We start from the raw sequence: 15842 nt of genomic DNA, 5'->3' as shown, positions 1-15842 counted from the left end.
AAAGGGCCTCCCAGAACCACCAGCAAACCATGCCGGTAGCATAATCCGTCAGGGAAGGGACGTCTAGGCTCCCGATTATTCCTGGCTATGGAGCTGATAGTCTGCATCAACCAGCTTTTCCATACTCAGTCATATTAGCAAACACCATCATGGAACGCATACTACACGCCAGGAATCATGCTGGGTCCTCAATACAAAACACCTCATTAATTCTCATAATGACCCTCTGCAATAAATACTGCCATGTCCATTTTACGATAAGGAAACAGTCTCAGTATTAATAACCTTTCCAAAGGCACACGGCCTATAAGTGGCTGAACTGGGATCACTGGTCTGTACCCTTAGGCAATACAGACACTGACCCCAGAGTAGGGAACACTGGCTGCTGGTCTGAAGGGATGGAGGAGGGGGGCACAAGTCCTTTCCAGGCAACACCACAGAATGTGCGACCATGCTTTAACATGGCCTGGGGTGTCTTCCATCTAAAAAGGACAATTATCTCTTCTTAGATATACAGGCGCATGCGTACCTGTACACACACACACACACACACACACACACACACACACACACACACACACACACACACACACACACACACACACACACCCCGCGCTCAGTTTTCTCTAACATCAGGTTACGGACCCTTCTCATCGTGAGAACTTTTCTATCAGGATTCTTCCTGCAGTTTACCATCTTCACAGCCCGCACCCTAACGTGCTTCCACACCCTTCCTTGCAGGGGCAAAATGAAAAACAGCTGGACTCATACACTGTATCCACTAAGTCTGAGGCAACAGAGAGTCAGCTTTTGTCACTGGCTCCGAAACACTGGTGAAATATAAACATTTGACATTTCCTAGAATACCTCAGACCCAGGGTGGAAAGGGTAAAAGCCTCCGCCCTTCCCTGACTCTGACCCTACGTTCTTTAGGAAAACGCGTGTTAGCTCACAAACACCACACTTCCCACCACCAGAGGATGTCACACCGCCTCCAGGCAATCTCTCCTCCTTTCACCCCAGGTCAACATCCCCTGCAACTGACTGTGGGCGTGAGCATTCGCAAGGCCCTCTTCTCTGTCTCCATTCATCGTTAAAGGTTTTCCTTCAAGAAAATACTAGGCTTAAGGCAACACAGCAGTGAAGAGCAGCATTAATAGCCACACGAAGGTGTTCTCTCGACCCTGTTCCATTTCCTGGACGCCTGAGCCGCCAAGAATGAGCCCCCAGTTCTGCGGACACACCGCTTATTAAGATGGCTTCTTCTCAGGTCATCAGCTCCCTGATAACCTGGAACATTTCAACGAGCTACACCTGCGGCTCCCGACAGGTGGGCTCCAGGCTGCCTGGCTTCCCGAAACGCCAATCCGATGGAGTCACTTCCTTGCTTCAAACCTTCGGTGGCTCCTGGTGGCTTAGAATAAAGTCCAAAAGGTGTGCATGACCCAGACGCTGCTTCTCTCTCCAGCGTCCCCCGAGGCCATGCCCTCCTCGGCTCCACACACGTGACCCAGAGTCCTCAGCCCCCAGACCCGCACCGCTCTCTCTGCTACCTGTATTACTCTTGTCCCTCCCCTTCCCCCATAACTCCTCAGTGAGGCAGTCCCCACCTCCCAGGGGAGATGAGGTGCACACTCCCTCAGAAGCTGTTCCCCATCTACCATGTTGGAAGCCAATTAATGAAAACTCATGTGGCTAGCCACTATGACTAAGGACTATCTCCCCCACTACACTAGAAGCTTTGTGAGGTCAAAACTATCCCTGTCTTGTCCACCCTTGTGTTTTCAGTGCCAAAGGTGATGCTTCAGGAGAGTCAATATACATTGGCTGACTGACGTTCTAAACCTGTGGCTCTCATTGAAGCAGGGAGTCAAAGGCAGACTCAATAATAAACACGCCAAGATTTACACACTACTCTTCTTTGCAAATTATGTAGCTGCTATGATTCATAAAATACCAATTCAGTGAAAAGTTTTACTGAATTCATGGTTGCTCTTTGCTATTTATTCTCTTCACCAGTAAAGACTAGACATTCATCTACACATCTATGCATAACATTAAGAGCAGTCTTCAAACTCACATCATTAATAGAACAGTTAAAAAACATCCCCACAAAAAAGAACTACAATCCTGCAGCATGTGCAATGAAAACCACATTCACAGAAACAAACACAAGATAAAAAGGGAGAGGGTTATGCACCAGATGAAGCAACAAGATAACCCCCCCAAAAAAAACTAACTGAAGTGGAGATAGGCAACCTTCCAGAAAAAGAATTCAGAATAATGATAGTGAAGATGATCCAGGACCCTGGAAAAAGAATGGAGGCAAAGATCGAGAAGATGCAAGAAATGTTTAACAAAGACCTAGAAGAATTAAAGAACAAACAAACAGAGATGAACAATACAATAACTGAAATGAAAACTACACTAGAAGAAATCAATATCAGAATAACTGAGGCAGAAGAACGGATAAGTGACCTGGAAGACAGAATGGTGGAATTCACTGGTGCAGAACAAAATAAAGAAAAAAGAATGAAAACAAATGACGACAGCCTAAGAGACCTCTGGGATAACGTGAAACACAACAACGTTCGCATTATAGGAGTCCCAGAAGGAAAAGAGAGAGAGAAAGGACCCGAGAAAATATTTGAAGAGATTATAGTCGAAAACTTCCCTAACATGGGAAAGGAAATAGCCACCCAAGTCCAGGAAGCGCAGAGAGCCCGATACAGGATAAACCCAAGGAGAAACACACCGAGACACATAGTAATCAAAATGGCAAAAATTAAAGACCAAGAAAAATTACTGAAAGCAGCAAGGGAAAAATGAAAAATAACACACAAGGGAACTCCCATAAGGTTAACAGCTAATTTCTCAGAAGAAACTCTACAAGCCAGAAGGGAGTGGCATGATATACTTAAACTGATGAAAGGGAAGAACCTACAACCAAGATTACTCTACCCAGCAAGGATCTCATTCAGATTCGATGGAGAAATCAAAAGCTTTACAGACAAACAAAAGTTAAGAGAATTCAGCACCACCAAACCAGCTCTACAACAAATGCTAAAGAAACTTCTCTAAGTGGGAAACACAAGAGAAGAAAAGAACCTACAAAAACAAAGCCAAAACAATTAAGAAAGTGGTCATAGGAACACACATATCAATAATTACCTTAAACGTGAATGGATTAAATGCTCCAACCAAAAGACACAAGCTTGCTGAATGGATACAAAAGCAAGACCCATATACATGCTGTCTACAAGAGACCCACTTCAGACCTAGAGACACATACAGACTGAAAGTGAGGGGGTGGAAAAAAGATATTCCATGCAAATGGAAATCAAAAGAAAGCTGGAGTAGCAATACTCATATCAGATAAAATAGACTTTAAAATAAAGAATATTACAGGAGACAAGGAAGGATACTACATAATGATCAAGGGATCAATCCAAGAAGAAGATATAACAATTATAAATATATATGCACCCAACACAGAAGCACCTCAATACATAAGGCAACTGCTAACAGCCATAAAAGAGGAAATCAACAGTAACACAATAATAGTGGGGGGGGGAAGATCTGTAAAGAATACAAACACATGGAGGCAAAGCAATACACTACTTAATAACAAAGTGATCACTGAAGAAATCAAAGAGGAAATCAAAAAATACCTAGAAACAAATGACAATGGAGACATGACGACCCAAAACCTATGGGATGCAGCAAAAGCAGTTCTAAGAGGGAAGTTTATAGCAATACAATCCTACCTTAAGAAACAGGAGAAATCTCGAATAAACAACCTAACCTTGCACCTAAAGCAATTAGAGAAAGAAGAACAAAAAAACCCAAAGTTAGCACAAGGAAAGAAATCATAAAGATCAGATCAGAAATAAATGAAAAAGAAATGAAGGAAACAATAGCAAAGATCAATAAAACTAAAAGCTGGTTCTCTGAGAAGATAAACAAAATTGATAAACCACTAGCAGACTCATCAAGATAAAAAGAGAGAAGACTCAGATCAATAGAATTAGAAATGAATAAGAAGAAGTAACAACTGACACTGCAGAAATACAAAAGATCATGAGAGATTACTACAAGCAACTCTATGCCAATAAAATGGACAACCTGGAAGAAATGGACAAATTCTTAAAAATGCACAACCTGCCAAGACTAAATCAGGAAGAAATAGAAAATATGAACAGACCAATCACAAGCACTGAAATTGAAATTGTGATTAAACCTCTTCCAACAAACAAAAGTCCAGGACCAGATGGCTTCACAGGCGAATTCTATCAAACATTTAGAGAAGAGCTAACACCTATCTTTCTCAAACTCTTCCAAAATATAACAGAGGGGGCTTCCCTGGTGGCACAATGGTTGAGAGAACGCCCGTTGATGCAGGGGACGTGGGTTCGTGCCTCGGTCCAGGAAGATCCCACATGCCGCGGAGCGGCTGGGCCCGTGAGCCATGGCCGCTGGGCCTGTGCGTCCGGAGCCTGTGCTCTGCAGCGGGAGAGGCCACAACAGTGAGAGGCCCGCGTACAGCAAAAAAATAAAATAAAAAAAATATATAGCAGAGGGAAAAACACTCCCAAACTCATTCTACAAGGCCACCATCACACTGACACCAAAACCAGACAAGGATGTCACAAAGAAAGAAAACTACAGGCCAATATCACTGATAAACATAGATGCAAAAATCCTCAACAAAATGCTAGCAAACAGAATCCAACAGCACATTACAAGGATCATACACCATGATCAAGTGGCGTTTATTCCAGGAATGCAAGAATTCTTCAAAATACACAAATCAATCAACATGATACACCATATTAACAAATTGAAGGAGAAAAACCATATGATCATCTCAATAGATGCAGAGAAAGCTTTCAACAAAATTCAACACCCATTTTTGATTAAAAACCCTGCAGAAAGTAGGCACAGAGGGAATTTTCCTCAACATAATAAAGGCCATATATGACAAACCTACAGCCAACATCGTCCTCAATGGTGAAAAACTGAAAGCATTTCCACTAAGATCAGGAAAAAGACAAGGTTGTCCACACTCACAACTCTTATACAACATAGTTTTGGAAGTTTTAGCCACAGCAATCAGAAAACAAAAGGAAATAAAAGGAATCCAAATCGGAAAAGAAGAAGTATAGCTGTCACTGTTTGCAGATGACATGATACTATACATAGAGAATCCTAAAGATGCTACTAGAAAACTACTAGAGCTAATCAATGAATTTGGTAAAGTAGCAGGATACAAAATTAATGCACAGAAATCTCTGGCATTCCTATACACTAATGATGAAAAATCTGAAAGTGAAATCAAGAACACACTCCCATTTACCATTGCAACAAAAAGAATAAAATATCTAGGAATAAATCTACCTAAGGAGGCAAAAGACCTGTATGCAGAAAATTATAAGACACTGATGAAAGATATTAAAAATGATACAAATAGATGAAGAGATACACCATGTTCTTGGATTGGAAGAATCAACATTGTGAAAATGACTCTACTACCCAAAGTAATCTACAGATTCAATGCAATCCCTATCAAACTACCACTGGCATTTTTCACAGAACTACAACAAAAATTTCACAATTTGTATGGAAACACAAAAGACCCCGAATAGCCAAAGCAATCTTGAGAATGAAAAACGGAGCTGGAGGAATCAGGCTCCCTGACTTCATACTATACTACAAAGCTACAGTAATCAAGACAGTATGGTACTGGCACAAAAACAGAAAGATAGATCAATGGAACAGGATAGAAAGCCCAGAGATAAACCCACACACATATGGTCACCATATCTTTGATAAAGGAGGCAGGAATGTACAGTGGAGAAAGGACAGCCTCTTGAATAAATGGTGCTGGGAAAACTGGACAGGTACATGTAAAAGTATGAGATTAGATCACTCCCTAACATCATACACAAAAGTAAGCTCAAAATGGATTAAAGACCTATATGTAAGGCCAGAAACTATCAAACTCTTAGAGGAAAACAGGCAGAACACTCTATGACATAAATCACAGCAAGATCCTTTTTGACCCACCTCCTAGAGAAATGGAAATTAAAACAAAAAACAAAAGGGACCTAATGAAACTTAAAAGCTTTTGCACAGCAAAGGAAACCATAAACAAGACCAAAAGACAACCCTCAGAATGGGACAAAATATTTGCAAATGAAGCAACTGACAAAGGATTAATCTCCAAAATTTACAAGCAGCTCATGCAGCTCAATAACAAAAAAACAAACAACCCAATCCAAAAATGCGCAGAAGACCTAAATAGGCATTTCTCCAAAGAAGATATACAGATTGCTAACAAACACATGAAAGGAAGCTCAACATCACTAATCATTAGAGAAATGCAAATCTAAACTACAATGAGGTATCACCTCACCCCAGTCAGAATGGCCATCATCAAAAAGTCTACAAACGATAAATGCTGGAGCGGGTGTGGAGAAAAGGCAACCCTCTTGCACTGTTGGTGGGAATGTAAATTGATACAGCCACTCTGGAGAACAGTACGGAGGTTCCTTTAAAAACTAACGACGGAACTACCATATGACGCAGCAATCCCACTACTGGGCATATACCCTGAGAAAACCATAATTCAAAAAGAGTCATGTACCAAAATGTTCATTGCAGCTCTATTTACAATAGCCAGGAGATGGAAACAACCTAAGTGTCCATCATTGGCTGAATGGATAAAGAAGAGGTGGCACATATATACAATGGAATATTACTCAGCCATAAAAAGAAATGAAATTGAACTATTTGTAATGAGGTGGATGGACCTAGAGTCTGTCATACAGAGTGAAGTAAGTCAGAAAGAGAAAGACAAATACCGTATGCTAATACATACATATGGAATTTAAGGGGAAAAAAATGTCATGAAGAACCTAGGGGTAAGACAGGAATAAAGAAACAGACCTACTAGAGAATGGACTTGAGGATATGGGGAAGGGGAAGCTGTGACAAAGTGAGAGAGTGGCATGGACATACATACACTACCAAATGTAAAATAGATAGCTAGTGGGAAGCAGCCACATAGCACAGGGAAATCAGCTCGGTGCTTTGTGACCACCTAGAGGGGTGGGATAGGGAGAGTGAGAGGGAGGGAGATGCAAGAGGGAAGAGATATGGGAACACATGTATACGTATAACTGCTTCACTTTGTTATAAAGCAGAAAATAACACACCATTGTAAAGCAATTATACTCCAGTAAAGGTGTAAAAAAATAAATAAATAAAAATAAAATGATTAGATTAATAGACAAAAAATAATAATAATAATAGTGGGGACTTACACCTCACTTACACCAATGGACAGATCATCCAAACGGAAAATTAATAAGGAAACACAAGCTTTAAATGATACAAGAGACCAGATAGATTTAATTGATATTTATAGGACATTCCATCGAAAAACAGCAGATTACACGTTCTTCTCAAGTGCGCACAGAACATTCTCCAGGACAGATCACATCTTGGGTCACAAATCAAGCCTCAGAAAATTTAAGAAAACTGAAATAATATCAAGCATCTTTTCTGACCACAATGCTATGAGATTAGAAATGAATTACAGGGAAAAAAAAGTAAAAAACACAAACACATGGAGGCTAAACAATACACTACTAAATAACCAAGAGATCACTGAAGAAATCAATGAGAAAATCAAAAAAAACCTAGAGACAAATGACAATAAAAACACGATGATCCAAAACCTATGGGATGCAGCAAAAGCAGTTCTAAGAGGGAAGTTTATAGCTATACAAGCCTACCTCAAGAGACAAGAAAAGTCTCAAATAAACAATCTAACTGTACACCTAAAGGAACTAGAGGAAGAAGGACAAACAAAACGCAAAGTCAGCATAAGGAAAGAAATCATAAAGATCAGAGCAGAAATAAATACAAAAGAAACAAAGAAAACAATAGCAAAGATCAATAAAACTAGAAGCTGGTTCTTTGAGAAGATAAACAAAATAGATAAACCATTAGCCAGACTCATCAAGAAAAAGAGGGAGAGGACTCAAATCAATAAAATCAGAAATGAAAAAGGAGAAGTTACAACAGACACTGCAGAAATACAATGCATCCTTAGAGACTACTACAAGCAACTCTATGCCAATAAAATGGACAACCTGGAAGAAATGGACAAATTCTTAGAAAGGTATAACCATCCAAGACTGAACCAGGAAGAAAAAGAAAATATGAACAGACCAATCACAAGTAATGAAATTGAAACTGTGATGAAAAATCTTCCAACAAATAAAGTCTAGGACCAGATGGCTTCAGAGGTGAATTCTATCAAACATTTAGAGAAGAGCTAACACCCATCCTTCTCAAACTCTTCCAAAAAATTGTGGAGGAAGGAACACTCCCAAACTCATTCTATGAGGCCACCACCACCCTGATACCAAAACCAGACAAAGATACTACAAAAAAAGAAAATTACAGACCAATATCACTGATGAATATAGATGCAAAAATCCTCAACAAAATATTAGCAAACAGAATCCAACAACACCTTAAGAGGATCACACAACATGATCAAGTGGGATTTATCCCAGGGATGCAAGGATTCTTCAATATACACAAATCAATCAATGTGATACACCATATTAACAAATTAGAAAAATAAAAACCATATGATCATCTCAATAGATGCAGAAAAAGCTTTTGACAAAATTCAACACCCATTTATGATAAAAACTCTCCAGAAGGTGGGCATAGAGGGAACCTACCTCAACATAATAAAGGCCATATATGACAAACCCACAGGAAACATCATTCTCAATGGTGAAAAACTGAAAGTATTTCCTCTGAGATCAGGAAAAAGACAAGGATGTCCATTCTCACCACTATTATTCAACATAGTTTTGGAAGTCCTAGCCACGGCAATCAGAGAAGAAAAAGAAATAAAAGGAATACAAATTGGAAAAGAAGAAGTAAAACTGTCACTGTTTGCACATGACATGATACTATACATAGAGAATCCTAAAGACGTCACCAGAAAACTACTAGAGCTAATCAATGAATTTGGTAAAGTTGCAGGATACAAAATTAATGCACAGAAATCCCTTGCATTCCTATGTACTAATGATGAAAAATCTGGAAGAGAAATTAAGGAAACACTCCCATTTATCATTGCAACAAAAAGACTAAAATACCTAGGAATAAACCTACCTAGGGAGACAAAAGACCTGTATGCATAAAACTATAAGACACTGATGAAAGCAATTAAAGATGATACCAACAGATGGAGAGATATACCATGTTCTTGAATTGGAAGAACGATATTGTGAAAATGACTATACTATTCAAAGCAATCTACAGATTCAATGCAATCCCTATCGAATTACCAATGGCATTTTTTACAGAACTAGAACAAAAAATCTTAAAATTTGTATGGAGACACAAAAGACCCGAATAGCCAAAGCAGTCTTGAGGGAAAAAAGCGGAGCTGGAGGAATCAGGCTCCCTGACTTCAGGCTATACTACAAAGCTACAGTAATCAAGACAATATGGCACTGGCACAAAAACAAAAACATTGATCAATGGAACAAGATAGAAAGCCCAGAGATAAACCCACACACCTATGGTCAACTAATCTATGACAAAGGAGGCAAAGATATACAATGGAGAAAAGACAGTCTCTTCAATAAGTGTGCTGGGAAAACTGGACGGCTACATGTAAATGAATGAAATTAGAACACTCCCTAACACCATACACAAAAATAAACTCAAAATGGATTAGAGTCCTAAATGTAAGACCAGACAGTATAAAACTCCTAGAGGAAAACATAGGAAGAACACTCTTTGACATAAATCACAGCAAGATCTTTTTTGATCCAGCCCCTAGAGTAACGGAAATAAAAACAAAAATAAACAAATGGGACCTAATGAAACTTAAAAGCTTTTGTACAGCAAAGGAAACCATAAACAAGATTAAAAGACAACCCTCAGAATGGCAGAAAATATTTACAAACGAATCAACAAAGGATTAATCTCCAAAATATATAAACAGCTCATGCAGCTCAATATTAAAAAAACAAACAACCCAATCCAAAAATGGGCAGAAGACCTAAATAGACATTTCTCCAAAGAAGACATACAGATGGCCAAGAAGCACATGAAAAGCTGCTCAACAGCACTAATTATTAGAGAAATGCAAATCAAAACTACAATGAGGTATCACCTCACAGCAGTTAGAATAGGCATCATCAGAAAATCTACAAACAACAAATGCTGGCGAGGGTGTGGAGATAAGGGAACCCTCTTGCACTGTTAGTGGGAATGTAAATTGATACAGCCACTATGGAGAACAGTAGGGAGGCTCCTTAGAAAACTAAACATAGAATTACCATATGATCCAGCAATCCCACTACTGGGCATATACCCAGAGAAAACCATAATTCAAAAAGACACATGCACCCCAATGTTCATTGCAGCACTATTTACAATAGCCAGGTCATGGAAGCAACCTAAATGCCCATCAATAGACGAATGAATAAAGAAGATGTGGTATATATATACAATGGAATTTTACTCAGCCATAAAAAGGAACGAAATTGGGTCATTTGTTGAGACGTGGATGGATCTAGAGACTGTCATACAGAGTGAAGTAAGTCAGAAAGAGAAAAACAAATATCGTATATTAACACATATATGTGGAACCTAGAAAAATGGTACAGATGAACCGGTTTGCAGGACAGAAATTGAGACACAGATGTAGAGAACAAACGTATGGTCACCAAGGGGGAAACCCGCGGTGGGGTGGTGGTGGTGGTGTGATGAATTGGGCGATTGCTATTGACATGTATACACTTATGTAGATAAAATGGATGACTAGGGCTTCCCTGGTGGCTCAGTGGTTGAGAGTCCGCCTGCCGATGCAGGGGACACGGGTTCGTGCCCCGGTCTCTGAAGATCCCACATGCCGCAGAGTGGCTAGACCCGTGAACCATGGCCGCTGAGCCTGCATGTCCGGAGCCTGTGCTCCGCAACGGGAGAGGCCACAATAGTGAGAGGCCCGCGCACCACAAAAAAAAAAAAAAAAAATTAGACGCTTTATATTGAGTTGAAAATCCTTTTAGCTAATAAGTCTTTTTTCTGCCGTTCTAAGAATCCCTGAAAGTTTCAAGTTCTAACACACACAGTAAAAAGCAGAGTAAATACGCAAGTCTTCCACAGGCATTGTGAGTGGATCCTCACTGATTTGACTTTCTTCAAAATTTACCTGGAAAAATTGCTCATAATATTTTCACTGTGATTTAGGAGGCTTTTTGATAAGAGATCTAGAGGTTTAAGCATAATTCACAACAGACAAAACAATACACACATGGTCACCCTTCAGTCAAATGTGCAACCGTTTTCAAAGATGTATTTTTCCTCTTTCATTCAACATATATGTACTGAGCCCCTACTAATATATTAGAAGCACTGTGCTAAACACACAAAGACAAAATTCCTGCCCTTATGAGTTCATCGACACACAGCAAACGGCACTGAGTACTTTATGAGTTATCAGAAGGTGCTTTGAGAAGGGACAGGGCAGAGCGCCTAAGAGCAAATCTCAGAAATGTTAGAGGGACACTCCTCCAATCCAGATCATTATGACTATCCGAAACACAGTCCATTACCCTCAACTTGCAGAGACCCCCAAATCCACAGGCTTGAGTTATCAGGGGTTAAGTGAGATGCACTTTATTTAAACAAAAACCATGCACTATCTCTCTCGTGTGTTTGATTATTAAGTACATAAAAACTACAATCACTGCCATGGTAAAGTATTGTTTTTAAGACACCAAAAGCTTAAAGGGCTGATTTAAGTCTATGAGACTTTGTAAGTTTACACAAATATTGACAGTAAGATAAAATATGAAATAGGTCAAACACTGTTGACATTAAGAGTATATGCAAGCAGCTTCAACAAGGGGGCCCAAAAAATTAGCACTGCAATAATACACTAGGAAATTGAATTTTGCTGCTTTTTAAAAATTGATGCAGTAACTTACTGAAAAAAAAACTGGAAGACAATGAGTCTCCCAAGCCAGACCTAACAATTTTTAAATCTAAATGAACCTCCTTCCATTTTATGGGTTTCCCTCAAGGCTTTCTACTCGGTGCCTTGCTACCGTATAACTAACACTATGCTAACAGTGCCTTCCCATAATGCAACCTGATCCAGATAAAAACTGTTTCCCAGCTAATACTAAAAAAGTGGTAATAAACAGTATAGACAAGGCCTCAGGTTCTCTGAAAGTAGGGAGCAGATTAATTATGCATAAATAAAATAAGCCAGCCCAAACTTGTACCTCCTTTCACAACATTTTTAATCACAAATGAACTTGAAAAATTAATATTTACTTAGCACTCCATGCTAAATGTTAGATACTATACTAGGATTAAACTAGGTGGCATGTATAAAATGCCTAATGACCCTATTGCTATTATTCCCATTTAAGAGGGGAAAAATCAGGCCTTACATCAGCTGAGTGGTCCACATCTCACATCTAGTTAAGGTGGCAGAGGCGGGAATCAAACCCAGGTCTTTCCACCAAACTGAGAGTGTGTAACCCAGTGTTCCTCACTGAACCTGCTAGAATGGTATTTATAGTGGTGCCCGTTTTCTGAGGAGAGGAGGGAGAGGGTTCATTAGGTTCTCAAAGAGACCCAAAACACTCTCTCAAAGGCTAAGAACCCCTGCACCATACTGGCACCAGTGTAAGAGCCAGAAAATGTGCACTGGACTTCAACCCCTCTCACCAAGGCTATAACTTCTCTACTCCACAGTTTTAGTTTCTCTTTAAAATTCTCAGAGAAGGTCAAGATTTCCACTCCTGGACAATTTCCAGCATCCCCTGCCACAGGTTAAGTTACACAATAAATTGCAATACTGTATCATTTTACATCCAATTCTGAGATTTCACAAATACTGACCAATGTTATTTAGTCATTCCACTTTCCAATATGTGTTTCAATCAACCATTCCTCACTGCAGTGCCTGTGTAATAAGCTATCTTTACATCCACTTCCAAGAAAATAAAACACTGTCACCCTGAGGCCAGGCAATAAATCAGCTACAGGATTGGGATCAAAAGTGAGAAGTTCCTGACTTCCCCCACCTGGGATCTGCAAGACCATGTTATGTATCATGAAGTACCCTCCTAGCTACGCAGAAAACATAGGGCAACTAACTCTACCATCTTCTCTACCGATGGCAACACTATATTAGAATCTAGTGGTAAATCATTACGTTGGGTCATATCCCCTACTGCCCAGTGACCAGTGTGCTCATCTCGGTAAGTACGCCAGCACATGCATGGCATCTTTCAAAGGGAGATGCAACCACTGAGAACACTGGTTTAGTCTGGGGGTTTGGTCAGGTAACTCTGTGGTGGGTGTGATGCTCAGCTTAACTCCTGGCACCCTGTCCCTAGGATCAACCTGCACTTTGGATCCATCCTAAATTCCTGATCAGGGGAGGGTTCGTGTGGAAATAAACTTTACCTTGAAGTTCACTGGTCATACCCCTCATTTTACAGATTATTAAACTGACCTCAGAGGAATCAGCTCATCCAAGATCTCACAATTCAGAAGCAGAGACAGTTCTAGAAAGCAAATCTCCAGGCACCTGTCCAGGATCCTCGCGTTCCTCCGGGCACTGGGGAATGGGTTCTGGTTACTGCCAGAGGCTTGGGCCACCACTAGGGCTTGCTCCATCTCTGCCAGGCTAGGACTTGACTCCCCTCACTTTGCGCCAGATCCAGTCTATGCCTCCAGGCTGGGGTCCCAGGGGGCTACTGTCAGAGCACTGGCCTCAGCTTGCATCTTCTGACGGACAGAGACAATTACTAAAACTAACCCCATCAGAGAGGAAGAAAACACCACACTGGCACTGAGGAATTAACTTCACAAGGAGGCTCTGTTAGGGTGATGTTTTATTTATGGCCTTTCCCTGATCAAGATGACTTCCCCTCAAGAAACGTCCAAAGCAACCAATCAAAGACACCAAGAACCTTATGCTTCCTTAACTGTCCTCCAAAAGCAGAAAAAAGCCAGAGAAAACAGACGAGAGGACACCAAGTCATAGTTTCAATGTGTCAGGACGCGACCCACAAGTTTTGCACGAATATTCTTCCAAGAAACCAGGATGGACGCAGTCCCCCGAAGAAGGGGGCACGTTCCCCATTCAGTCTGGCGACCAGCACGCATCTGGACACCCCGGAACAAGTCCAAATCGGAGATGTAGAAGCGCAAGTCAGCGCCGCCGGCCGAGGGCCGGAGGACCGACGCCGCGGGACCAGCCAAAACCACCCGCGGGGGACGCCGGGGCCAATGCAACCGAAACTCCGCCGCGCAACTTCGCGGGTACCGCTGCCAGCCGTCCCCCACCTCCAACACACCCACTCTCCTCTCACAACCGTCCCTTCACCACACTCCCCCCTCTGCCCAAGCGCTACGGTTGGAAGCAACGCCCACTTCGGAAAACGAGGTCTCAGTTGTGGGGACAAGCCAGGCGTCCAGCTCACGTCCATTCACAGACCCAAAGGAGCAGATCCTGATCGACGGAGTTTGCTGCTTTGACACTGGAGAAGCACACTGTCAGGCAGCACATGTACACGCACGCACACGCGCGCACACACACGCGCGCACACACACACACACACACACACACACACAGGTAACAGCCATGGGGAAACCGGTGACCCACAGGGAAGCTCCTGTCATTACCCAGGGCTCGGGGCACAGCATCTGGGGTCCCTCTCCCTCTCCAGGCCCCAGCACGCGCTGCCCACCACCCGCGTGCGGGATGGAGAGCTGCGGTCGCCTGGCAGCCTGGACCAGAGGGGCGGTGGCGGGGGGAGGGAAGGCGGGCCCACCTCCTCATCCTGCTCTTCCTGGGACGCGCTGCTGCCCCGGGGCGCGGGGGGCGCGGTTCCTCCGGGCAGCGGCGGCTGAGGCGGCGGCGCGGGGACTCCACGCTCTGGCACCAAGCGCGCGGGAGCCCACGCGGCGGGCGGCCGAGCGCCGCCCGGCGGCGGCGGCGGCGGGTGCTCGCGAGAGAAGCTGGGCTCCCCTTCCTCCGACAGAGTTTCTGAGCCCGATGAGGACTCGGCAGAGGAAGCTCCCGGCGAGGACGCGGCAGCCGCCGCAGGGGCGAGAGTCCGGGCACTGTGGCCGCTGCAGCCGCGGAGCACTGGCTCCAGCACCTCCGAAACTTTCTCCCCCATTTCCCTCTCGGGCCCAAAGTGCGGCCCAAGGGCCGGCGAGGGCGCGGCACGCACTCAGCGCCTCCGGGGAAAGCCTCGAACTGCTGGGCTCCTGCTCGCTCTCGCTGCCGCTCCCGGGCTGCAGAGAGCTCCGCCGGCAACTACATGGCCGCGGCCGGGCCGCCGGAGCCTGCAGCCAAGTTAGCAGCCGCCCGCACCCGGCGGTCGACTGGGGCTCCCGCGCGCGGGGACATGCCAGCGCGGGTCCACACTCTGCGCAGCGCCCGAGCCGCCGGGACTGCGGCTTCTCCAGTAAAACCTACCCCTCCGGGACCGAGCGGGGCCAGCGAAAGAGACGGGCAGCCGGGAGAACCAATGGCAGAGCAGGCACGCCGGTGGGCGGAGGCTACGGCGCCCCAGGCGCACCTGCGTCAGGTAGGGGAGGCGGGGCCGAGGCTCCGGCTGCAGAGTCGGGGTCCTGGGGGCCGGGACGAGGCACCTGCCCTGGGAGGGTGGGAATGGAGCCCGGAATCGGAGCCTAAGCCTGGTACTCTGAATTTAGCCAAGGAGCGGCTGGCGGTCCTGGGAACGCCAGGGGAAGATGGCCGA

The 15842-nt window shown here is 43.3% G+C and overlaps 1 protein-coding gene across 1 annotated transcript in view; it reads right to left on the bottom strand.

Moving 5' to 3' along the window:
• LOC132518318 (microtubule-associated serine/threonine-protein kinase 4-like) overlaps positions 1-15254 on the bottom strand; it is a 207551-nt gene extending 192297 nt beyond the window's left edge. The window contains exon 1 of the mRNA XM_060146311.1: positions 14904-15254. Coding sequence (XP_060002294.1) covers positions 14904-15254 — 351 coding nt within the window. The remainder of the gene's footprint in view (positions 1-14903) is intronic.
• Positions 15255-15842: the final 588 nt, after the last annotated feature.

This window comes from Lagenorhynchus albirostris, chromosome 3 (assembly GCF_949774975.1).
Source record: "Lagenorhynchus albirostris chromosome 3, mLagAlb1.1, whole genome shotgun sequence".
Taxonomy (NCBI): Eukaryota; Metazoa; Chordata; class Mammalia; order Artiodactyla; family Delphinidae; genus Lagenorhynchus; species Lagenorhynchus albirostris.
This window is presented reverse-complemented; position numbering and strand designations above follow the sequence as displayed.